Source organism: Parasteatoda tepidariorum, chromosome 8 (assembly GCF_982258835.1).
Source record: "Parasteatoda tepidariorum strain Cologne lab strain chromosome 8, Ptep-v5.0, whole genome shotgun sequence".
NCBI lineage: Eukaryota > Metazoa > Arthropoda > Arachnida > Araneae > Theridiidae > Parasteatoda > Parasteatoda tepidariorum.
The window spans coordinates 86004476-86031694 of record NC_141762.1 but is presented as its reverse complement, the minus strand read 5'-3'; the positions used below and the strand labels follow the sequence as shown (position 1 = coordinate 86031694).

The window sequence follows — 27219 nt, the reverse complement described above, 5'->3', positions numbered from 1 at the left end:
AATTTAAAGATTACAAGTGAAAGTAAAAATCCTCCTTTTAATCTATTATTGCAAAATGAAAACTTTCTAATTCTGCTCACAGCGTTCTTTCAGTTTTACATTCATTAATATGAAAAATTTGCTGCGATACTACATTCCTTGAAAATTCTATGAGTCTATTAAATTTTATCCATTCAAAAGCTATGACAGCGAATACTTTTTTTGTTCAGTTTCGTTTTCGTGTTCCGAAAATGAATTTTTTTCTGATACTTATTTAGTTTTAGTAACTTAAACACGCTATCTTATTTGTAAAAATTTAATAGCTAGTTACTAAGTATTTCATACTATACATATAGTATTTTATACTATTTTTCCTGTTTGTAATCTCAAAAGAGATTTATCAAATGACGAAAGCTTATCAAGAGTATTTAAACGAAACTTATTTTAATGTGAACAGAATGGGAAAGTTGTGCTTTAATGACTTTTCTGTTATATTTTATGTTTGGCAGTTAATGAAGATCTTGAAATTCTATTGATATAGATATCCTCTACTCCGCTTCATGATAAATTCAGGTTTTTAGCTTTAGAATAATTATTTTGATAAACATATGTTTTTATTATTGCTTTAATTTTGTTAGTTTTGTTATTACTTTTGCTTAGCAGCTTACAGAATAAATAAATATTCTATTATAAAGAAAAAAAATATTTAGAAATGGACTTAATCTAATTTTTTTCCCTTCTGAATTTTGTAGCATTGTCACACTTATAAAACCTATTTTAATTGCCTGCTTCATGTTCTGTTTCTACCAGCAATTCAATGTATAGTCAATTATATAGTACAACAGATAGAAGATACATTTTTTTATCAGAGAATTGGAAGCTTTTATTCTTGTGGCATTATTTTGCTATTAATTAAAAAATAAATAAATTACATATTGGAAAGAAAACAGTTAAAGGTTATGTAATCATTTACATCAAATAGTAAAAGTTTTTCTAATCTATTTAAATAAGATTTTTTAATTTTACTTGGCATTAAAATATTTATCTAATAAATTAAAAATTTAAATTATTTTACTACTAATTTTTTATTTGTTTTGTTTCATGTTTTATAATTCAAACTCTGAAAAAATGAATAAACAAACTATAAAAACTTAAATAATAATTTTATACTGTTGTCTCAACTTGCCTTTTTTTTCTGTAAGAATCTCCAAAAGGTAGGAAGCAAAAAAAAAAAAAAAAAAAAAAAAAAATAGATTTCAGTAATTAAATAATTTAATAAATTCAAAGAAAGTGATCTACCATTGTCACAAGTATCACAAAACATTCTATAATGATTATGAGTTTTGTGCATCTTAAATATTTATCTGTTATGCCATTTATATGTTATATTTGTGAAACAATATTTTATGAAATAAGTGCTTTAGCTTTTCATATGTGTACCCTTCTAATTTTCAATTATATATATAAATATGGGAGAGTGGGGTGGGACTAGGTACTTCGATTGTGTAGAAATTAGTCTTTTTTTTTTTTTTTTTTTTTTTTTTTGTGTACAAACATCAAATTACATTTTACTAATCCAGAAGAAAATTTAGCATTTTGGTGTGTTGTTACTACTTAATTCATTGCTTCTGTGTTGATAAGTTTGTTTAACTATATCCATTCTCTAATGTTCTTTTGTTTTTAACCCGCTGACGGTTTAACAAATGGGCAAAATTGAGAGAATGTTTTCCCCCTCTACACTCTTTCCCTATTTAACTACATTGAAAAACCACTTTTGTTATGCAAAGACTGCAAGTTAAAATACAACTTTTTATCTGTAGAGTCATCGGTGGGTTAAACTAGCCTCATATATCGATCATTGCAGTCACAGAAATTATTTTTAGTTCAGCTCATTTAGTCTAGTTCATCCTACCTTAACAAGCAATAAGTATTTAGTACAATAATAGCACGGATCTGCTACGTTTTGATGACTTCAGTTCTCCTGTGAAGACCAGTTACTACCCGATTTCTCCCACAACCCCTTGATGTAAGTCTGTATTTGGCCCACAAAAAGCTGTAGTGCAGCAAAGGAAGAAAAAAAAACTACATCCGAGACTGAACACAGATTTTACAGGCCCCAGGACAAAATTTAGTGTTGGCTTTTAAGCACCAAAAGTATTATTTTCTTATTTTGTTTTGAAGACCCCTTATACAAAATTGTAGTTTTTATATAGAATATATTAAGAAATTCTCTGCGATTTAAAAAAAAAAAACTAATTAATAAACACTATATTTTTTGAAAGAAATTTTGGTGGGAGCTCAACAGTCCTGGCCCTTGTACAATTATTCCTCTCATTCCCCCCCTTCTGAGTATAGGCTTGACTACATCACATGTAAATTATATGCATAATTTTCTTAAATCATTACATAAATTTGAGATATCTGCTATTGAATTCGGTGAATATTTTTATCAAAGACATTTATGATAAAATTAATAATGAATGTTCCATTCTTTGTATAGGATTTTCATGATAAATGTCTTAAGTATGTAGTTTTAAAATGGTTGCAAAAATTGAAACTAAAAGAAGTATGGACATTAAGAGTCGTAAATTAATAAAACTGAGAACAGGGTGCATAGCCTTTTTAAAAAATACTTAAAGGTGCTTATTTTCGATTTTTAAAAGCCCTTAAAGGTGCTTTTTTTATTTGGTGTTTTTTAAAAGTGCTTAATTTTTCGAAAATGAGATTTTTTTCTTTACTGTTTCGATTTTCTCCTCGTATTATGCAAAAGCGTGCTTTTTACTGATTCTATTCAACGTTTTCACAATTCATTCAACCACAATCTATTTCGGTGTACCGTCGGTCCATAGCGTATGAAAGCACCAATCATTTTACATGTTTGATGAAATACTTGCAGGTCTGCATGTGCGTCTAGTGAGCTGGGTTCAATGAAACTATTGCACTCTCATGCGCAACTCTGCTGCATTTTGCAAGATATTCTCAATTTCAGGCTTCATTTTCTCCTCTCTGATATCGAACCAAAAAATCTAATTTTATAATGGCTAATAAAACCAAGAAAAGAGTTCTTTGTCAGAATATGTTTATGTAAAGTCTTTGAAAATTAATTGCATTTTGTTAATGTATATAGTGCTTAAAAATATTTTTTAAATGCTTAAAAAGTATTTTTTGTTGAAAGATTTGGTTATGCCCCCTGGGGAAGAAATACTTCTAAATCTAACACAGTCTTCTTTAACTAAATCTTTTTTTCTAACACATCACTGCCAGGTCTGGCATTATTAAAAACAACAAAATCTGTCAGATTGCAAAGTAGAACAAAAAAGAGTCAACAATAATTATTAGAAGAGTGCCCAAATTTCAGCAAGCAATTAAATTTGTTTTGGTGAATTTTACTCTACCTTCCTCGCTAGTGATTATGAGATTTTAATAGTGTTTTTGCTTCTTCATTACTTAGATATTAATTTGCAACCTCCAGTGTGCATGCTTTTTTAATTCTTTTTTCCAACAAGGACTCTAAAAATATATAACAACGATGTTTATTATGGAACACTATATATACTAAATTGCTTACTTATTTTATATTGATTCAATATAAGTTTCTTATTTTGAATTGGAATTTCTTTCCTAGTTATGTATCAAGGCCTATTACTAATAAGGACTTAATTAACAAAAAAGGAAACTTCAGCTGCAATTACACTGAGAAATACTTTATAAAAGTAATTTTTCTAGATTTTATTTGTGATGAATCATGTTTTTATTGGCTCTTTGTCTTCACAGATTTTTTTCTGTGTCTTAATTTTAAATTTCTTTCTCTTATTATTTATAAAAACTTGTTTTATATGTTTAAGATGAATTTTTTTAATTAATCTATATATTATTTTTTTTTAATTATATGCATGCTAACATTTGTAGTTTTCATTTTATTATTATAATAAAAATAAATTTTTTTCTACTTTTTAAATGATTGTGTTTTATTTCCTAGCTGCTGCTATATATACGCTCTGGCCCGAGATCAGCAGTAAACGTTTTAAATAGATTTAAGGATGGCATCTGAAATATGAACATATTCGAATTGATCAAATCTTGCTATGTCATAAAAACAAAATATCACCATTCGATGAAATCTCCATCGAACATTAACTTAAGTCTATCTTAGGCATTATCAAGAGTTGATAAAATCTCGAATGAACACTACCTAGATTCGATGAAACTTAGGGCTGAGTTACAGGCTGTTTCTCTGATCAGGTTTAAAAATAAAAGTCTTGTCAGAATGATTTGCACAGAATTGTTTTTAAAGAACTTTTCGATGTGTTTGCATTAATTGCAATAAAAATACATGCTTTATTTTATTTATTAATGAAATTTTTTAAAATTAATTAAATTTTTTGATTTAAATTTTTTTGATTAATAATTTTTATTTAATTTTTATTAATTTTTGATTAATAATTAATTTTTTTAAAATTAATTTTTGTTGTTGATAATTTTGATTAAATCGATTAATTAGATTAATTAATAGATTTTGATTAATTAAAAAATTGATACGGGCATTAAATAAAAACAATTATCCCATCAATATCAAGTGATGAATCTTTTTCCCCAATAGAGATGAAAATGATGTTGCAGTGTTTCGTTTTCCCTAACCTTGCTAGGTATTTTTTTTAAGTATTTGGCAAAAAAGTATGCCCAATGTAAATTTATATTCTAAAAAAGAAAATATATTAATACTGTCGAAATGTGTGAGGAAGATGACTGAAAACATCTACATTTGTTTTATCGTTTCATCAGCGATGATTACATAGAAGCACCCCAAGTTTCATCAGGAAATTAAACAAGTATTTTTGTTTTCCAGCAACATTTTTTTTATTAGTAATTTGATAAATTTAAAAAAATGAATTTATACAACCTTTTGATTTTTACGCTCAAGTGAATTTATTAAATAATTAAATTACAAATTTTTTGTCAGCCATATTAAATTAAAATTAAAAATTTTATGTTTCCTAAATTACTGATATTACACATGTTACTGCGTTAAAAGTCCACGTTGCATGGTTTATCATACCCATTTGATGAATTCAAGAAATTTAATTCTCAAAATATTTAGGACACTCACTAATTATTTGCTGCTTTTTAAATTATTAAGTACTGATAAATAAAAAACAATATAAGTTGCAAATGATAAAAATTATGTTTAACTACTTAATGCTTCAAATCCTAAATTTGAAATAAATAAGTTGAGGAGTTTCGGTGAAATAATAAGTTGTAAATTTTTTGTAAAAAATATATAAGGAAGAAAAAGCGTTAATTTCTATTCGCTGATATCTATAATAATAAAATGAAAAACAGTCCCGAAATTCGCACAAAAGATGTATGTAGCAATTTTATCCTGATTAAATTTTAGATCCTAAAAATCACCCTAAAAGTTCAATTAGATCATGCGGTAGAAACGTTTGGAAAATAAAATTTTATCAATGGTTCAGAACTAGGAATTGATAAAAGTAGAGATGATTCTGTTTTATCAAATATTCTAAAGAAAACATCAGTGATATTTGATAGCTTATAGTTTTCTTTCTGATTAAAAAAAGGAGTTTTGAATGTTCTTTATTTAATTATTTTTCATTCGTTATGTCAGATCAACTCAATGATCAGCATGAACGTTGTAGCATAGAAGGACTACGTCATCAAATTAGTTTTTTTTCTAAAACTATGTGTTTATTTTGTTGATTGTTTTTAAAACGTATGGATATAAAACCAAAAAATTTAAAACCAATGGTAACTGAAATAGAATTTTTTTTTTACTAAAAAGCAAAATAAATGGAAAAATAGTAATAAGTCTTTCAGGAGGAACGTAATTTTGGTAAAAAGTATTAATTGAGTAAAATTTAGCCTCATTTTATATTTCGTTTTAAACAAGCTAAGAAATATAAGATAAAAATAAATTTAAATAAATTAAAAATTAAAACTGCGTTTTTCAAATGAACTAAAACGGAGAAAGCAATGCTATTCTTGTCACGGCTAAAACGTAAAATGAAGGGCATACCATTTCCGTTAATTCCCTTACCTCGTCTTATGAAAGTGATACGCTTTTTGTTTTTAAGTTCACTTGAAAAACGTAGTTTTTAAAACTATCGACATATTCTATTATCAAATTTTTTTTTATTGAGTTTTTTAAAATTTCAACAGTTTTACATTTTTTAACGTTGATGTTTTCTAAGTAAATAAATGATTACATGGACAGTAAATTACTTTTTTCCCCGACCGTTCGTTTTTTGACCATCGAAGTATGTTGAAGGAGGTATAGCCGTTATCTAGAAAATATTGTCCCTATAGTTTGGTCAAGAGAGGGGCCAAACCTTTAGTTCTCTTAATTTCACACTTTGCTTATTTCGAATATTAACCTTTTAAGTAAATCAAAAAACTTATGTATTTGCAACATACATAAATTTTTTGATTACTTATGTGTTACACAAAGATAAATCCAGGTAAACAGAAATTTTTAATAAGTACTAATTATTAAATTCAATAACAGCCGAATAAGTTTTGAAATGTAAGGCATACATAATTTTACATCATTTTTAACATGCACTTTCAAATCGGTCGAATACTTTCTGAGCTATAAAACTGTATGAATTTCGAATTTTCGTTTTCAAGTCGTTCTTTTAAATCTCCATTTTTCAAAAATTTGTATTTTGTCACTTCAAATTACATAATTCAAAATGGTGAAAAAATTGAAGAACTTCACAACCTTGTAGCTGTAACACCCTGAAAAATATTAATATTTATCTTCAGAACGTGCAGTGACATGTATGTAATCAAATGTCGCTCTTTAAAGGTTCGCAATTTTGTATATGCAAAAATGTTCAATATTACAATTTAAGATAAAATTCTAGATGGCTTCATACTGTTGTCGATAAAATTAGCAACATAACATTGTGTTTCATTGAAATATACAAGTTAAAATTTAGAAGGAAAAAAAAACATACATTTGCAGTAACCGTTTTTGTTCATAGAAGCGAGTTTAGAACAATTCTTTTTATTTATTTTTCGTTTTTATTATTACCCATTGGCAAAATGAGTGTTGTTTTGGGTTTGATGGCGTGCTATTTTTTAGACCTCGTCACACTTTTCGACTGTGTTCAAGAGAAATAGTAAACAGTACGCCCGCGTCGTCATTTCATGCGTTGCTATGGCGACAGCTGCTGTTTGATAATTTTTTTAGAATTCTTTTTTTCACTACTTTAATTTTTTAAACATTGTCTGAAGTTAAAACTTTAAAAGGAACTGAACAACTTCGATCAACTTCAAAACCATAATCTCAAAAAAAGAATTGCCAAAAATAGAATAGTCATAAAAAATCAGGTTAACATAAGCATTAATAAAAATTATTTAAATATTCATTTTGTTATTTACTTATTTATAATTACTATCTTTGCTGTGATTTTATATGATATAAATATAAATACTGAAGGAAAAGAATTTTGTGACGTCTTAATAAATGTAGTAAATGTAGTATATTGACTGAAATTGAAAACAGAGGACAAATCAATTGATGTAGTTTTTGCAACTAATGACAATTTTTGTTTATGAAAGTCTATTAAGGAAGAAGAAGAAACATTTGACCAATCGGTAACCAGTGATTGCAATAATAAAATCACAATTTTCTTCCTTACGTAATTATTTTTTAATTTTGTATTTCGAGCTATGTCTACTTTTAGAAATACACATTTTGAGCTAGTTCTTTCTTTCTTCTTCTTTTTTTTTTTTTTACGAAGATAGTTATTTTTGAATTTTGTTCCAAAATATTTCGGATCCTATAAAGTTGGAAATCTGGCCGAAATTGTGTGCCATTCTCACAAATTTTCAGAATATCTATAAACGTTATTTCGCTTTAATGTAAATTTTGCAAAGATAAAAACGAGCCGCTAATGCATTTTTTCCCTCCAATTTAACTTCAATTTTCTCTTCAAGAATATATACATGGGTTTGAACAATACCTCCTAGATGGAAGAAAGCCGAAGGACGCAAAACGATGACTCAAACAGTTAGGCCCAGATTCGCTGATCACTTCTGACAATGACGGGGTTTTTTTTTTCCTTCTGTTTCTCGACACTTTTTCGTTACTCTTCTACTAATTTTTTACTTTCTACAAATTATTATTATTTTTTTTTGTCTAGATTAAATGTTCTTAAATTGTGTAAAAATGCTTAATATATTTATTTGTTTTCAGAAATGATTAACAATAAATCAATTCTAACAAAAATAACTGTTGTGTGAATGAAAAAAATATATTTTTAAGCATTAAATATCAGTTTTATTTTATAAATTGGAAAATTTTATCTAACTTTTTGTTATAAAATGTATGGATTAAAAACAAAGAAATATATTTTTAAAGGGATTTTACACATTTATTATTATTATAGTTTTGACATAAAATTAAGAAAGGGGTCTAATTTTTATAATATGATACTTACATTTTTAGTAGATGATTATTTTGGATTTTAATGATTATGTTTTGCATGTTATTAGAACTAGAGCATACGAAATAAAATAGAAATTGTTTATAAACAATGACATAAAATGAGCTTAAAAAAATTTAGAAAATCAAATGCAGTCTTCAAACAAGGTTTAGATAGAAAAAAAAACATATCAAAAGCATGATTATAATTTGTATTTTTTTCCTGTGGAAGTGTGATTGTTAGAAGTTATAAACTAAAATTAAAGTAAGCAACCTTAGATAACAAATATTTTATTAAATAGCAAATTCAAAAAACGATAAATAAAATGTAAATACAAATTTTACTGAAATATGTTAAAACTTTCAGTAACATTTAAAAAAGTATAATTTTTACCCATCACACTGATAAACTAAAATAAAGTAAGCAACCTTAGATAACAAATATTTTATTAAATAGCAAATTCAAAAAACGATAAATAAAATGTAAACACAAATTTTACTGAAATATGTTAAAACTTTCAGTAACATTTAAAAAAGTATAATTTTTACCCATCACACTGATAAACTAAAATAAAGTAAGCAACCTTAGATAACAAATATTTTATTAAGTAGCAAATTCACAAAATTATAAAAAAAATGTAAACACAAATTTTACTGAAATATGTTAAACATTCAATAACATTTAAAAAAGTATAATTTTGACCCATCACACTGATAAACTAAAATAAAGTAAGCAACCTTAGATAACAAATATTTTATTAAGTAGCAAATTCAAAAAATGATAAATAAAATGTATTTACTGAAATATGTTAAACTTTCAGTAACATTTAAAAAAGTATAATTTTTACCCGTCACACTGATAAATTAAAATAAAGTAAGCAACCTTAGATAACAAATATTTTATTAAGTAGCAAATTCAAAAAATGATAAATAAAATGTATTTACTGAAATGTCCCCTTGCAGATAGGCTAACCATGGGAGGTTTTTGTGGTTTTCCTTTCCATGCAATCCAAATGCGGGTTAGTTTCATCCACGACTCAAATTTTATTAGATCCAGGACTTCATTTGTATTTGGAATTGGGTTCAAAACTACAAAGCTACGGAGTTGAACATTGGTAGTTGTAAACTCAAAATTGGATCTGCTGTTCAACGAAGGTTATAAAATAAAATATAACGAGCACAAAGGGACCGAAATTATTGCCCGTTACAACAGAGTGCTTGTAAAAAAATAGGTTCGAGAAAAATCTTACAAATTCATATATACTTCTGTTGTTGTTGTTGTTGGACGCCAATAAGGTGAGGGGGGGGGGCGATCTTTGGCCAAGATTTCGACTTCTGCCACACCCGTTCACCATTCATGCATCCATTCATTCATCCACAGATCGTAAGTTTGACCTGAACAATCAATCTCCAATTCAGTATACCCAGAAGTATTGATTTGTTATGGGAACATGGAAGACTTTGTGACCCGACGGATTTAACATGTACCAGTCTCCATTAACTACACGGTGAGTCTTCGGTCGGCTGGATTCGAACTCCCGTTCTCACGAACGAGAGTCCAACTCACTGCCTACCAGACTGTATCGGTCATACACGCTTCTGAATTCGATATATAGTACTTACTTGGGCCGGGATAGTCTGATCCGTAGGGCGCTTGGCCCATATCCGAGAGTTCGTGGGTTCGATCCCCGCCGGCCGAAGACTCCCCGGTAAATGGTGACTGATGCAAGTTAAATCTGTCGAGTCACAAAGTCCTCCATGTTCCCACAACAAATCAATACCTCTGGGGGTACTGATCCAGGAGTTTCCTTGTCTTCTGGATTGGTTTAAAATTACAAGACTACGGAGTTGAACATGAACTCAAAATCGTAAACTCAAAATCGGGTTGGCTGTTCAACGACGGATATAATATAGTACTTACTTGGGTTTTTTTAAATTTCTGTACAGAATAAAATACGTCAGTCAATATGCTTTCAACAGTCTTATTGTCCCTTTTCTATATTTTAGTTTTTCAGTTCAGATTCAGAGCTCTAAAAACACCGTTGTCATCAAAGAGGAAGTCTTCAACCCGAAAAACATTATTAAAGAATTCGTAAACCCGAAAAACATTAAAAAAAAGAAGTTTTTCCGAGAAGGGAGTAAGTCGAAATTATATGAATCACTAAAATACTGCTCGCTGAAACCGCGAGTTATAAGCCATTAGATTTAATACTATACCATCCAGTATTTTCGGTTTTGTTGAATCTTGACTCTATATATATTTTTATTTTAAATTTCAAAACTTTGGATCCAAATATTGAAAACACGTAATATATATATATATATATATATATATATATATATATATATATATATATATATATATATATATATATATATATATATATACATAACACAAACTTCCTATTAAATTTAGAACACTCACTTGTGGGTTTATTACTTAATTGATTAAACCTAACACCATTTTTCTAACTATTTAAATTAAATTATTAACAATATTATTAAAGAAGATTTTTAATGAATTATCACTAATAATCAGCCTATTTTAGAATTTATTAAACAAAATAAAATTAATTTTTGATTTCAATTTTGCAACTTTTTATTTCTAAGATCTCTTCAATAGCAATCCCCTTTTTCAACTAAAAGATGTTCTTTTGAGTTATTAAGATTATAAAAATATCCTTAATTGCGATTTTGAATATTGGGCAATTCTAATTAATATTTGACTTTATAATAATTATATTTACGATAAAGAACATACTTTTGCTCAAATAGGTGGAATACCGCAAGGACCTTATTTTTCATCACTTTTAGCTAACTTATTTTTACATTAGTATGAAAAAAAAATTATACTATCTTAATACTATTAAATTTGTTTTGTCGTCAATAAATCTAATTTAATTATTTATTGTCTGTTGATTTAACTATCTTTTAATTTTCAACATTATACAATTTTATTAAATAATATTTACCACGTGGAATTAATCTTGCTTCGTAATCATGACGACAATATTAATTTCAATAAAAAAATATCTTCATTGTTGGCTTATACGATAAAAGAAATGTTTTTAAATGTAATATAAATAAACAAATTACATGGAATTCTAATGTTTCTAAAAATATTTATTTAAATACCATTTTTAATCAAATGAATAGAATGGAAAGAATTTGTAGTATTGTTTATATATCCAAAAAATAACTAGGCAAACTCATAAAAACTTTGATAAAAAACAATGGATATCCAACTAATGTAATTAAATTCGATATAAAATCATTGATTTAATTGTATGTTATAATTATTATGAAAATGTTTTTAACTAAATTTATATTTTTACCATGCTCAAATTACTGAGCAAAACCGTGGCTATAAATCGTCTAATATTTAATAAGGAATTTTTTTTTAAATTAAAAATGTTTTTCAAAAAATGTTAATACTTTCTCTAAAAATCATCAAAATTATCATTTTATAATTAAAATTTAACTTTATTCATTATAAATGTTGAATTATTTAGTATTTCATGTTTTATAACCGTCCTTGAAGAGCTGACCCAATTTCGAGTTTACGACTGCCAATGATCAATTCCAAAGCCTTGTAATTTTGAACCCTACTCAGAAGACAAGGGAACTCCTGAATTAAGTATAGGGAGAAATTTTGGCTTCGAGTAGGGCTTTTTGATGGAACTAACCCGCATTTGCGTTACATGGAGAGCATGAAAGTCTCCCATGGTTACCCTGACAGCAAGGGGACTCTAATTCATGATTCGTCTACCACTGAGGATGTTTTACGCCAACCCTGTGGTCAGTGCGAGCCGGGTGCGAAATTCATATTAACCAGCCATTGCATTGATTAGAACGAGGGATATCTCATTGGGAAGCGAGTGCTCTATCCACAGTGACTCCAATTATGCAACGTAATATTTATGCACCTTGCGCACATCCAGTATCGTGCCAATCAAAGGTAATTGACAATTCAAATGCGGTTCTGTACCGCAGTAAGAAAGTATCCTAAAATATTTGCCACTATCCTTTATTTGCGCTTTTATTTTCACACTAGTGGACTTAGCCCGCTGATCGCTAACGCTCGCCAACCCCCGAAAATTGCTACGCAATCTTATATGGTTTGCTTCGCAAACCAAGCTCGCTACTAACTTAGGTACATTGCAAATGCACAAAATTCTAAGAATTCAAAACAATCATTCAAATCCATATAACGCTTTAAAAAAAAACATCTTTTTAGTAAATGCAAAGTTATTAAAATAAATTTGAATTCAAATAAATGACATGTAATTTGTTAAACCTATTAGAAATGTGCTATAGTATGAAATCTTAAAGCGTAACAGCACGACTGAAACTTATTTTTCAATGAATAACTAATAATAATAAAACAAATAAATTCGTGATTTAAATCAAAAATCGTCAAATAAATTCGTAAATTCGTGAGCTTAATTCTATTAATATATAAATTCTCTCTAATTCTCTCTCTGGTTATTTCAGTTTTCATTTTTAAAAGAGCTATATGTTGAGCCACCTCAGCTAGATTTGGCATGTTACATTTTTAGCGGCAATCATTGGTCGATTTTCTAGCGTTGCCATTCGGGGAGTTGTAATGAGGTTTTTTTTGTCGCCGTGTTAGAGAAATATATATATAGATTTTGTAATCAGGCTAACTTATTACAAAAATATTTTAAATCATTTTTGAAAGATGCCGTAAGTGGAAGTATATTTGAATTCACTTCTCGCTACATTTTGTATTTTATTCTGTATTTTTTCTTGAATTTTTAATTTCTATTTTTTGTTTAATATGTTTTATTTTGTATTTTTTGCTTAATATGTTCGATTATGGTTTCAATTTTTTTGGGTGCTTTTCACACTATTGTATTGACATATTTTGCTTTGACTTTTTTAATACAATATTAGAAAGCAGTTTTTTGCGGATATAATCGTGTGAACTGACGATGAGATTATGATTTTTCCTTATTTCGTTTTTCGGCTCTTTAATTTTTTTAAAATCTTTAAATATTTTTTTGAAAATATTTTATTTATCAATAATTTTTCTTTTTTTTAAATATATATATATATATATATATATATATATATATATATATTTGTATTTTTGTTTTTGGGAAAACTGAAAAAAATCTTTTTCTTATGCTAGAAAATCAAGCAATAAGCTTGTAACTTGTATCGAATACTTAAGTTGTTATTTTTAATGACTGCATAAAATTTTGTAAACCTAGAATAAATATTTATGAAGATATGGGCATTTGTATATAAATATTCTTTATAAATATACAATGGAATTAGACAAAATTTTTGGAGCAATTTAAAATTAATTATAAAATTACTGATTTAAAGTTTTAAAAATGATCGTTAAAAACTACGTAAGATTTAAGTAAATGTAGTTCTTTTATACTGCTCATGAGCAGAAAAATTTAAAAAAGTTTTTTTTCCTAATTTTATAGTGAATCGTATTTGACAACTAATGAAAAATGTTTGACTTGAATATCTTAAAAATTTAGAAAGTTTCAAGCAATTTTCAAAGTAGTTTTTGTACTTTTTTAAAGAAAGTTCAAAACGATCAGGGGTTTTCCACAAATTTTATTCTGTGTCATAAGACAAAATTTAATAACAAATGATAATATTTTACAATAATCGTCCACAAACCAAAATTTGATGGTAAGAAAAGAAAATCAGAAAAAGAAAACCTATTTTTTTAGATTGCGTTTGCCTCAGCCCCCCCCCCCATATTAACTAAAGAATAAAAATCTGTCAAAAAAGACATGTTTATTTAGAGAGAGTATGTTTAGTAATTAGTACTCGTTAATTAAACAATTTATATAAAAAGTTAGCAAACATAAACAAGCAAAAACGAAATTCTGAAGTTGTATGTAAGCAAAAACAGCACTTCATCAGGGAACACACTGTTTGCTAACGACACTGACTGCTGATAGATACTGTCAGAAACCAAAATCAGGCAAAAACGAAATTCTAAAGGTAGGTATGATAGCAGAAACAGCGCTTCATGATTGTCTGCTAACAGACACTGTCAGAAAGCAAAAACGAAATTCTAAAGGTCGGTATGTTAGCAAAAACAGCACTTCATCAAGGGACACATTGTCTGCTAACAGACACTGTCAGAAACCAAAAACAAGCAAAAAAGAAAATCTAAAGACAGGCATGTTAGCAAAAACAGTACTTCATCAAAGTTTTTTTCTTAACATTTGCTTAAATCAATATCATACTTTGATTGGATACTCATGAATTAGTAACTTGAGATCAAACATTAAAATTAGCGCTTTGTTCATGAAGTCCGATAATTAGATCAAAAGTTATTTTGGCTGGTATTTCTTTTGCTCACTGTACGCTTTTGTTTATTTTTGCTAAATTCTTGTAGGATTATTGACTGATCCCTACTTCAAATCACTTATAGATCTTAGAGAATATGAGAAAGACAATAGATGTTAAAGAGTTGATACAGGAAAAAGGGGCGGACTATCTCCCGACAGGGGCGCCGAAGAAGACCCGGATTTAATGTTCTCTGAATTAGTTATTCCTTCCTTTTTTAAAGTATTATTTGCTTAAAAGATATATTTATAGGTTATTTTTCATAAATTATGTTTTCGTCGGTTACCTTTTTTAATGGTAAAAATTTCTCTAATAAAAGTTTTGCTAAAGATGGAAAGAAGAGTGCGTAGCAGAGAAACCACTCTCTTGACACTTGTTTACGACAGTCGACGACAAAAATTGTTTATTTTCAAAATAATTTTTAACAAAACAATGTATATCGAGAATGAAATCGCAAAAACAACTGATTTTGAAGAGCCTACAAAACTGTTTGCGACTACTGAAGCATGAAAAAAGAGTAGATTTTAATCTTCATGTTTATATATTTGTATGTCATAAAAGATTATGCTCATTAAAAGTGTTACCTAATTCTAAGATATTAATTAATTCTAAAATACTTGAGGTGATGTTCTGATTAATTAAACTAACGGTGTTCTTTTTTACCCTTGAGTGCATTAATTGTAATTTATTTTGTCCACATGTTTCCCGAATTAACAGTTAGGATTGATTTTGATTTTATAATTATCTGATAGAAATATTGCAATTTAAAATAAAAAAAAGCATTTCTCTACAGCGTTATGACTACACCTACGAGACAATTCAAAGATTTTTTTTCCAACACTGAGTAAATGAGTCTAAAATGTTCATTTAACTCTTTGTGTGAAATGACTCACAGAAGCAACTGAAGACAAGATATCCATTTAACCAATTAAAAGTGTTAACTTACACAGAAGCCTATAATTCACCTTAAATAATTGCTCTGAATACTCATAAATCCCTCTTCCTCTGACGCTCATCTCATCCAATTCTACGAAAAATAACAAATAACTGTAAAAGAAAAATGAATTGGACTCGGGGAGTTTTCTAATTCTCCATGTTAAATGCTCGCTACTAATTATAATTCCTTTTTCTTTGTAGCGAACGGAATTAACAGCAATAAAAAACTACACCAATCATTTCATTTATTTGACTTATTTTCTAGCCTTTGAAATGATAAACGCAAGTTTTATATCTGCTACTGAAGTTTCGTAAAAAATGTCCTCCAGCTGTGGATGATTTAAAAAAAAAGCTTTCATTGACGACAGGTATGTAAAATTTTTATGATCAGTTTAGTTCTATTTGTGTGTTTTGCATGATTTATTCTAACAGAATGCTTTATGAAATAACGTCATACTAAGTTTCTTTAGCGTTTTTAGGCCAGCTATCCATATAAATTTCGAATAACTATTAAAAGAGAAAGACGGTGAAACTACTAATTAAATTTCGTATGCAATTCTTTAGTTATTTCGTATTTATTTATTTGTTTGTTTAAATAAATAATTTAGGACTTTAAATGTATATATAAGCCCGCAGAGATTAAAAGTTGAAAAGGATGTTAAATATTGCAGCACATATTATGTCTAATACTACTGTTACTTTACTATTTTCTATAATAAATTTTTATGAAAGAGTAATTTTTAAAAGTTATGAATTTTGGATTTAGCTTATTTTTAAAAATTTTATGTGTGTCAACGCCAAGTTGAAAAAAAGAAAGGGCATTTTATTTGAAAGTAGAAAAGCAATTTTGAATTAGATAAACATTAATGTGTCTAATTTAAATTATTGAACAATAATTGAATCTAAATTCGTCAAGTTTTTTTAAAAATATGAATCGGATTTATAATAATTTAAATGATATTATTTCAGCAACAGTGTCACAACTTAGGGTGCAAATGACCACTAGCAATAATTGAATTTTAAAAGTTCCATATATTGGAAAGAAAAAAAATAGAATTCATTTTACCTAAGTTGTGGAATAACCAGGAATTTTGCATGAAAATGTATGTGATTAGGCTTTACAATAATAATCAAAATTCATCAAAATAAAAATTCACTAATTTTACTTTGTCGTAGCTTATTTTAATCAAAATGTATTTTTACCAATTAAGTGTAAAATTAAGTTGTTTTACCGATTATCTAGCTAAATGACAAATTAACTAGGGTGATTTGTTAAAGGGCCAAATTTTTTATTCATTTATTAAATAACAAAAATAATTAACCAACTAACTACGCTTAAATTAACGTATTGTTATTTATTTATTTTCGTTATCTAAGGCATCAAATTACCAAAATCAAATAACAAGCACATTAGCTGATAGATAAATCACTTTAAAAAATACCTTTAAAAGAAAAACACAGTTTCAACTATTTACAATCAATGAAATTTCCGTTATGTAATTTATTTGTTTTTCTGTGTCTAAAGAATCATTTGATACAATCAATCAACTAATTAGTTAATAGACTGAAAGATACTTTTGAAAGAGACAGAGACTGCTCTTATACGCACGTGAACTACAGTACCTGGCCAAATTATTAAACGTCCTACAAGATTCTAAGTTAAATCTTAATTATCAGGTGATACTATACAGTTTTATTGTTTTTATGCGACTGAAACTGGTTTGCACTTGTTTACGTTTGTGTTTCAATTGGTTAAAATAGACGATATATAATATAAATTCAGTGATTGGATAAATTAGACGATGTACTATATAAATTTAGATTATATATCAGATATTATATTAGTATACTAGTGGGCTGCGCCCCCTGCTCGCTAACGCTCGCCAACCCCCGAAAATTGCTACGCAATCTATATGGTTTGCTTCGCAAACCAAGCTCGCTACTAACTTAGGTACATTGCAAATGCACAAAATTCTAAGAATTCAAAACAATCATTCTAATCCATATAACAACTTTTTTTAAAAAAAAATTACATCTTTTTAGTAAATAAAGTCATTAAAATAAATTTGAATTCAAATAAATGTCATGTAATTCGTTAAACCTATTAGAAATGTGCTATAGTATAATTCGTGATATAAATCAAGAATCGTCAAATAAATTCGTAATATATAAATTCGTGAAAAAAAGCGCTTTCGACAAAATACTAAAATAGAGATCTATCGACAAAGACTACTCACTTCTGCCTAGGTTATGCTCTCTCTGGTTATTTCAGTTTCCGTTCTTAAAAGCGCTATATGTTGAGCCATCTCAGCTAGATTTGGCATGTGACATTTTTAGCGGCAATCATTGGTCGATTTTCTAGCGTTGCCATTCGGGGAGTTGTAATGAGGCTTTTTTTTGTCGCTGTGTAAGAGAAATATATATATAGATTATAATAATTAGACCAAATGATTAGATGCATTGTAGTGTTTTAATAATTTCATGTTTTGCACGAGTTTATATGCAACACTCTTATATTTAAACATACATGTAATGGGTTTTTATAGAGGAGATTTTTTATGTAGTTCCAATTTGTATTTATTTTTAACGTATTGCATTATAATGTTAACCAATTAATACACGAACGTAAACAAGTGTAAACAGGTTTCAGCCTCGTAAAAACAATAAAGCTGTAGAGTATCACTTGATAATTAAGGTTTAACATAAAATCTACAGTGAGCCTAATAATTTGTCCAGGCACTGTAGGTAGAGAGCGGTAAATTCTTGATTCCGCTCAGTAACGGATCACCCTAACTAAATCTGCTGCAATAACATTCATACTATTTTAAGTTAATGAAGTAAAATCATGGTGGTTTCGGCAGTCATGATAGCTAAGTGGAATGACAATGCATTTTGGTATTTAGTTTATATTTGATATTTACTTTGAAATGTATTGAGCTATGCACAAGTATTTTAGGACGTTTTCTCATAGTTGAGAATGAGCCGTAAGCTCTTGATTAAGCACAGTAACGGATCAACCTAATTAATCTGCAGATTAGCTAGGTAATATGCATATTTACGGATTTCGTGTTTTAGCCATAACATTAATACTATTTTAGTCAACGAAATGATGTTAAATCATGGTGATTTCAGAAGTCATGATAACCAAATAGAACTTTAATCCATTTTAAATAGAAAATTTCATATTAGGTATTTAGTTTAAAATGTATTAAGCTTACTACACAAGCATTTTAGGATGTTCTCTCAGATTATTTAAGAATGAGCAGTAAGCTCTTGATTTAGCACAGTAACGGATCTACCTAATTAATCTGCAGATTAACTTTAATATGCATATTAATGGTTTTCGTGTTTCTGCTGTAACATTTATACTATTTTGAGTGACGAAATTCAGTAAAATCATGATGATTTTGGCAGCCATCATAGCAAAATGGAATTTTAATATATTTCATATTTGGTATTTAGTTTACAATGTACTGAGTTTACTACACAAGCATTTTAGGATGCTCTCTCAGTTTATTTAAGAAGGAGCAGTAAGCTCTTGATTTAGCACAGTAACGGATCTATCTAACTAATCTGCAGATTAACTTTAATATGCATATAAATGGCTTTCGAGCTTCAGCGGTAACATTTATACTATTTTGAGCGACGAAATTAAGTAAAATTATGGTGATTTTGGTCGCTATGATAGCAAAATGGAATTTCAATATATTTCATGTTAGGTATTTAGTTTAAAATGTATTGAGTTTACTACATAAGCATTTTAAGATGTTCTTACATTTTTTTGTTAAGAATGGATGAAAAGCAGAATGGATTAGAAATTTCAGTGAACCACGAACCCCATGAAGAAAATAAAAATGAAGCGAGAAGGGATTTTTGTCATATCGATAAACAGATGGTTCGATTCAAAATCCATTTCTTCTTGTTTTTTGGTGGTAAGAATAATTTTTTTTCCTAGTTTATTTCTGTACAGTTTTAATGTCACAAATAACAGCATCGATATAAAATCACACTCTAAGTGGCTTCTTTATTTCGATCACCTTTCCACATCGCTAATGGTTGAGAATCTTCATGATGTATGGCTCTTTCAACATCATCCCACAAATGCTAAACCGGATTTAGATCTGGAGATTGTGGGGGCCAGAGTGAAGCGACATCACGTTCTTCTAATGCATTAATTTGTTGGAGTGGTATGTTTCTCCACTGAGCATATTCAGGTAGGTAGGTACTTTAGTTACGTCACACTAGAGCTGCACAATGGGCTTTTTGGCGACGGTCTAGGAAGCATCCCTGAGGATGATGAAAAGATATGCCATCGCAATTTTGATTCTCCGCAGAGGGGATGACTCCCCTACTTTGGTAGCCCGACGATCTGCGAGCGAAGTCGAGCACTTTACGGTAGAACAGTTTAACGAGGACCGATACGGTTCATCCTCGGTCCTTACGCAGGTTGATCAAAGTGGTCATCCACCCGCTTACTGAACGCAGCCAGTGATACTTGACTTCTGTGTTCTACTGGGAACCGTGTCTTTACAATCAGTCAACTGCGGGACCTGGGCATATTGAAGTAGCGGAATTAAGTTTCGGTCGCTTGATGGCAACAGGTATATTTTATTTTACGGATAACGTGAGTTATGTTATTGTGTGTGCATGTATTTTTTGGCAGAAGTTGTCACTTCACTATGTCGTTGTGTCCGGGTGATGCATAATGTTCTGAATTTAAGTTCTATTACGATTAATTATTTTTCAGTTGTTTGCTGTATCAAGATTGTACTGTATTTAATTAAAAAAAACTGTTTAAATCTTCGTGCTTTATCATATGACTAACCACATTCACTTAACATCCACTTCCCGCTAACGTAATCATTTCGTGTACTTGTAGATTAAATCATAAACGATTTTCGCACTAAAGAAATGCATTAAAAATATCAATTATGTTGAAATAAATAACTTCAATATTATCTTAAAATGTAATAGGTAAAAGAAATGCTTCAGAACATATGAATTAAGTTGAATTTATTGGCATCAATTTTATTCCGAAAATGTGACTACTGGAAGAAATGCATAGGAAATGTGATTTAGCTTGAATTAAGTCACTTGAATTATACCTTAAAGTGTTGCTGCTAAAAGAAACGCATATAAGCATGTCAATTAAATTGAATTAAATAACAAATTGTACTTACATGTGATAAGGACGTCTTTCTCTCAGAAAGAGCATTCATAATATGATTTAAAAGGTCAAATGCGAATTTTATAGATCATAAAAGACACAACGTGAAAAATTAGATCCAAATCTTTCTCCTCCAAATAAGGAAACCGTACAATTAAAGTCAGTAGTTTGTAGCGCACGCATTCATTGATTAGCAAAATGAATTTAGCTTTTGTTTTAGATGAACAAGCTTTTAAAATAATTTCTTATAAACCACGTTTTTCAATTTTAAATCGTTTTAAAATCAAATTTCGACGAAAATAAAACAATCTTCGAAATTATTTTGGATGTTGATCTAGGTAGAGTCCCTGTATCTAATATAGTTAGAGTGTTCGGTCATAAAGATTACAATCTGCGATTTATTAAGTGCTAAAATTTTACGAGGAGAAGGGAAACAAACATTTACAAAGGGAAAAAAAACATTTACAAAGAAGGGAAACAAATATTACAAACACATACAAAATAGCCGGGATAGCCTGGTTGATAGGGTACTGGCCCCATGTCTAAGAGTTCGTGGGTTCGATCCCCACCGGTCGAAGACTCCCCGTGTTGTAAATGGTGACTGATGCACGTTAAATCTGTCGAATCACTAAGTCCTCCATGTTCCCATAACAAATCAATACCTCTGGGGGTACTGATCCATGAGTTTCCTTGTCTTCTGGATTGGTTCAAAATTACAAGGTTACAGAGTTGAACATTATTAGTCGTAAATCTAAAATTGGGTCTTCTGTTCAGCGACGGATAAATATATCTATAAAAAAACACATACAAAATATCTTTCTTAGACGGATTGTCAAAATCATAGATAACTGACCTTTTCCTGCTTTTAAAATTTAACTTTTCAAAATATCTATTTCACGCGAAAGTATAATGATAAATATAATGTAATATTGTCATATTAATGTTATTTTTTTGAAAGAGCTTTTGAAAACTATGATAGATATACTTGGCATTTTTAAAAAACTATTTATACTCTTATATTTTAAATAAACAAATAATATTTTGATAAAATAGTAGTTTTTTTTTACTAAGTATTATTTCTAGTAGAAAATTTTGGAAACGATCTAAGTATAAAATTACATTTTTTTAGCTTTTATATATTTTTTGTATTTTTAGCTACATTTATAAAAAAGCTGGAGTCAACAATTTACGCAATTTTGGAGTAGTTAGGTTAGTAAAAAAAACGAAACTTATATCGAAAGAGTTGACACGCTCTGGTCACGGAGTACGAAAGCGAAGCTTTGCAGAGACTTCATTAAGTGTGGTAATTGACTCCGAGAGCTTTCACTTTCGGATAATTTTGAGGCTGTTTATTGTTAACTCTCTAGCTAAGTTAGATACAGGGACACTAGATCCAGGTTTATATAGTTAAAAATATTTTGTTCGTACCATATACTGGGAAGAGATTATAGAAAGTAATGGAAGTTATTTATGACTTAACATACTATGTATTAGCCTAGTTAAAAAAATGAGGAAAAAAATCAAATGTACTTATTTTTAATTATTTTTTTTACAGCAATGGGAACCATGTTGCCTTATGTGCCCCTTGTTGCAAAGGATAGAATTGGAATCTCGGCAACATCTCTTGCAACAGTCTTAACAGTTCTCCTTTTTAGTACTGTACTGACTAAAACAGTTCTAGGATACATAGCTGATTATTTCAAGCGAATCAAAGTTATGATGAGTGTGCTAATCATTTTACATTGTCTGTTTTTCTTAACTCTTCTTATCATCCCACCAGTCAAAAAATTCGACAGAAATGCACAAAATTTGACTCTTTCGAATTATTTCCAGGCATATGAAAATGAAACCGAATTCACTTTTGTTTCAATGAAAAGAACAGGCTGTGATGCATCAGATAATCTTCCAACAGATTTTAATGCACAATTCGAAGATAAAAGACACCAGGACGTTTTTTGTTTCAAACCAAGTAACGTAACTATAATGTTTATTTGTTTTCAATCAAGTAATGACTCACGTGAGGCAGAGATGGCGCTCCAAACACTGATGAACTTTTGTTGTTCGATATATACTTCAAAGTTAGAACAATTTTACACTGCATTGAAGACTGTAGAAAACAATTTTCATTTCGCATCTCTTGAACTTGGAATGGCAAATACTAATTCCAATATGAGTTCTCATTGCTCAGTGAAGTTTTTTGACAAATTTCCAGAATCTTCCGGGCAAGAGTCTGGAGTAAATGATTTCCAGACATATCAGTTTTGGCTCTATTCTGCTTTTATGATTTTGGCTGGTAATTGTGCTAGCTCTGCATTCACTTTTTCAGATACCATTTGTTGTGAGAGTGTAAAAAAGTACAAAAGAGATTTTGGTCGCCAAAGGATTTATTCTGCCATTAGCTGGGGTCTTCTAGCTCCTGCAGGAGGACTTATATGCGATCTTACTAATGATTTTTATGCAACATGGATATTCATGGCGTCTTTGCAATGTATTACTCTTTGGAATTTATTTAAAATGGACCTTGTGATTCCCCAGTTTTCTCAAAATCTAGCAAAAGATGTTGGAAAAGTTCTAAAATCGCCATCGTTTCTAGCATTCAATATTAGTGTTCTTATAAATGGAATATGGTCTGGTATAATATGGTATTATCTTGTGTGGTTTATTTCTTCATTGGGAGCTAGTACCTTCCTTTGCGGCTTAATCCCTTACGTACAATGCTTTGCCGGTGAATTGCCAATTATGTTCTTTTCTGGCTGGATTATAGAGAAAATTGGACATTTTAATTCTCTCACTTTATCTCTTTTGTCTTATGCTGTTCGATTTTTGTGGTACAGCTACCTGCAAAATCCGTGGCTTGTTCTTCCTATTGAAATCGTCCACGGTTTCACTTATGGATTATTTTATCCCACTGTGGCATCGTTTGGAAAACTTAGCGCCAGGACCGGAACAGAAGCAACAACCCAGTCAATTCTGTTCTCAACACATGAGGGATTAGGTAAGAAACAATTATGAGAGAGTGATGAGTTTTAATAATCTTTAGTGCTATTTTTTAAAACTGTTTCTTAAGCTTAGGGGGAAAAAAGTAACGACCAAAGGAAAGGTAATATTTAAGGTTTTTTCTTTTGGAAAAGAGTAAATCATGCTTATTTGTAAACATGGGGAAGTGAAATGAGCTTACGATTGACAAAATTTAAGCAGAAATTATTTAAAAAATAATGAATCTCAGTTATCTATATTTCTTTAATTAAAACTATTTTAAATTTTTGACACTGTATATCTAAACTGTGAAGTTTTATTCTTCAACACGCTTTCACAAAATTTTATTTTCTATTGAGTTTTCAAACATATTCATAAAAAACAAATAAGTACTTAATAATTGCCACAATTAACCGACCTGGTAACTGGCAGAGAAAATAGAATGCTTCCACATTTAAATTTTTAAAAAAATAAATAAATAAAAAAGCAATTTTTTTCAACAATAAATTTGAAGGAGTTATGCAATGGAACGTAGAGAAACTAAAGCTCGAAGTTGTTAACATTTTACTTGAAGAAAATTTTAACGAACAAATAAATTATAGGAGAGCAGTTAATCTAATTAAAACAAATAATTTACAAACTAATGGTAAAATTAACGTAGAAGAAAAGTGATTGGTATTTTTCAGAAGAAAAAAAAATCGAGTGTGAAACCATTTAAAAAAAAAAAAAAGAAGAAAAAATTGTGATTGTTTTATTACGATCACTGGTTTTCCATTGGTCGAATGCTTTTTTTTTTCTGGTTCTACTTCGATGAACGCCACAACATTTCAAATCATGGGTTGCAAAAACTATCTCAATTGATGTTTGTCTTCGGATTGGTTTTCAAATCCTGCCTATATACGTGTTTCAAGACGTCACAAAATACTTTTCCTTTTTCAGTATTCATATTTATATTAAAATCACCGTCAAGATAGTAATTTTAAGTTAAGAATAAAAAGATATAAAAATCTAATATATATAATTCTCTTACGTGGCTCCCAAATTTTGGCTGTATTTCTTTTCCGCTGGTGGCAACGTTTGCTTTGTTTTGTTCACGCTACTATTTCTCTTACACGGCGACAAAAAAAGCCTCATTACAACTCCCCGAATGGCAACGCTAGAAAATCGACCAATGATTGATGCTAAAAATGTCACATGCCAAATCTAGCTGAGGTGGCTCAACATATAGCGCTTTCAAAAACGAAAACTGAAATAACCAGAGAGCATCAGCTGCGACAATCTCATACTATTAAGCTAGGCAGAAGTGAGTAGTCTTTGTCGATAGATCTCTATTTTAGTATTTTGTCGAAAGCTCTTTTTTTCACGAATTTATATATTACGAATTTATTTGACGATTTTTGATTTATATCACGAATTATACTATAGCACATTTCTATTAGGTTTAACGAATTACATGTCATTTATTTGAAATCAAATTTATTTGAATGACTTAGTATTTACTGAAAAGTTTTTATATGGATTTGAATGATTGTTTTGAATTCTTAGAATTTTGTGCATTTGCAATGTACCTAAGTTAGTAGCGAGCGAAGCGAGCTTGGCTTGCGAAGCAAACCATATAAGATCGCGTAGCAATTTTCGGGGGTTGGCGAGCGTTAGCGAGCCGGGGGTCGCAGCCCACTAGTACTTTAAATTATTATGTAAAAACATTAAAAATGACTGCTGGTGAGAATAAAAAAAGAATTATAAAAAAAGTTATCAAACAGCAGCGATCGCCATAGCAACCCACGCAGGCGCACTGTTTACTATTACTCTTGAACATAGTTGAAAAGTGTGATGACGTCCAAATAAATTGCGCACGCTGTAAAACCCAAAACAAGACCCATTTTGCCAATTGGTAGTAATAAAAAAAAACTTCTCTGGTTACCTACCCAATCTGGTTACCTACCCAATATAAATTAAACGGTTTCACTCTCAAGAAATTTGTTTAAGTCTTCCTCTGTAAGTTTTTCTCGTGGCGGTAGTTCGAGAAAATAACATATTTTGAAAAAAAAAAAATCATTTATTCTATCCGACTTTCTAAACAGTCAGTCGTATAATTACTAAATATATCAGAGACTTTTTGTTTAACTCCAACTAAAAGGTAAAAATTTCTTTTGCAGGGGCTGGCATTGGATGTATCTTGGCTGGTATTGGCTTTGATACTTTTGGTGGACACTGGACTTTTTTCTACTTCAGTATACTTGCTTTTGGTGCTGCTTTACTCAATATTTGCAGTACTGTATTAGTTGCCAAAGGTTATCTTGTAATTCATCATGAATATTCACCGCCAAAAGGTTGATCCTTTGTCAATCCATTCTAGATAGAGCTCATTTTTTGTCCCTGATGATCCTTAATGTCCTCCACAGATCTGCTAAACTTTATGGGTTGTTGAGTATTAAATGATGTCTGTTATATATTAACAAAGATTTTGCGTGTAAAAATTTACTGACTTAAATTCCTATACATCGTGAAAGATTAACAGGCGCTTTATTTTTTCAAGACCATTTTGAACATATTTAACTGCTGGCAGTGCTATGGCCTGAGAAAATATTGCGCAGAAACATTTATTCACAGCCGAGCATTTAAATATGAGACATTATTCATTTTTCTTTTACTTAAGAAGGTTGATATATAATGGAATGTTAAGCAACATGCATAGTTAAATTATTATCGGTGTTTTAATTTGGGAAAAGCCAAAAACAGTAAGTGTTATTCCGTAACTGTATAAGAGATTTTTATTTTTCTAAATAAGTATTGTAACGCTATTGAGAGGAATTCGAACATGAGGGGCCATCAGAACATTATGTAAGCACTTAAAATGGGGATGGGGTTTGTGATTTATTTTTGCTGACAATGATATGAGGGGTATGAGCAATGGTCACGTAAAAGATATTAAAATCCCATTATTACCAAAAAAAAAAAAAAAAATAGCTGAAAAAAATTACACAATTATTTCTGGGAAAGAAAAAATTCGAATTCTTTTTTTTTTGCGGAGTTTAAGAGATCAACAGTTTTGAGTACGAAAGGAAAGCACAAAAGATTTTTAAAGAATATTCTACTCAAAATTTTGTAAAATGAATTAAAGCGTAAACTTTGTTTAATGCGAAGTTTTATCTTTTTAATTTATTTAAACCCCAAACGTGATTACTGCTGTCAAAGTTAAAGTAAAAACCAGTGAGTCATTGATTTGCTTATTTTTGTTCAGTAGGGCGCTGTCTAATCCTCTTCGAAAATGAGATTTTTTTTTTCTTCACCGTGTCAATTTTCGCACTTTATTATGCAAAAGCTTACTTTTCACAATTCATTCAAACACAATCTATTTCAGCGT

General features: G+C 29.3%; 1 protein-coding gene across 2 annotated transcripts; it reads left to right on the top strand.

Annotated features, from left to right (window-relative positions):
- Nucleotides 1–44: 44 nt before the first annotated feature.
- Nucleotides 45–26819, top strand: LOC107456970 (uncharacterized). Of its 2 annotated transcripts, XM_043044828.3 has the most exons (6): nucleotides 417–552; nucleotides 3605–3692; nucleotides 15975–16077; nucleotides 19499–19641; nucleotides 22432–23871; nucleotides 26012–26819. In XM_043044828.3, the coding sequence occupies exons 4-6, from the start codon at nucleotides 19500–19502 to the stop codon at nucleotides 26188–26190; spliced, it is 1761 nt and encodes a 586-aa protein (XP_042900762.1). In that variant the 5' UTR covers nucleotides 417–552; nucleotides 3605–3692; nucleotides 15975–16077; nucleotide 19499; the 3' UTR covers nucleotides 26191–26819. The 2 variants fall into 2 exon arrangements, with proteins under 2 accessions (XP_015930467.1, XP_042900762.1); XM_016074981.4 differs by lacking the exon at nucleotides 3605–3692 and having other exon boundaries at nucleotides 45–552.
- The last annotated feature ends 400 nt before the right edge of the window (nucleotides 26820–27219 follow it).

Bases quoted from the DNA above. Each gene is read 5' to 3' on its own strand.
- LOC107456970 (XM_016074981.4), top strand. From the start codon at position 19,500: ATGGATGAAAAGCAGAATGGATTAGAAATTTCAGTGAACCACGAACCC. The intron at 19,642-22,431 runs GTAAGAATAATT...TTTTTTTTACAG, and splicing joins TTTCTTCTTGTTTTTTGGTG to CAATGGGAACCATGTTGCCT. The intron at 23,872-26,011 runs GTAAGAAACAAT...TTTCTTTTGCAG, and splicing joins CTCAACACATGAGGGATTAG to GGGCTGGCATTGGATGTATC.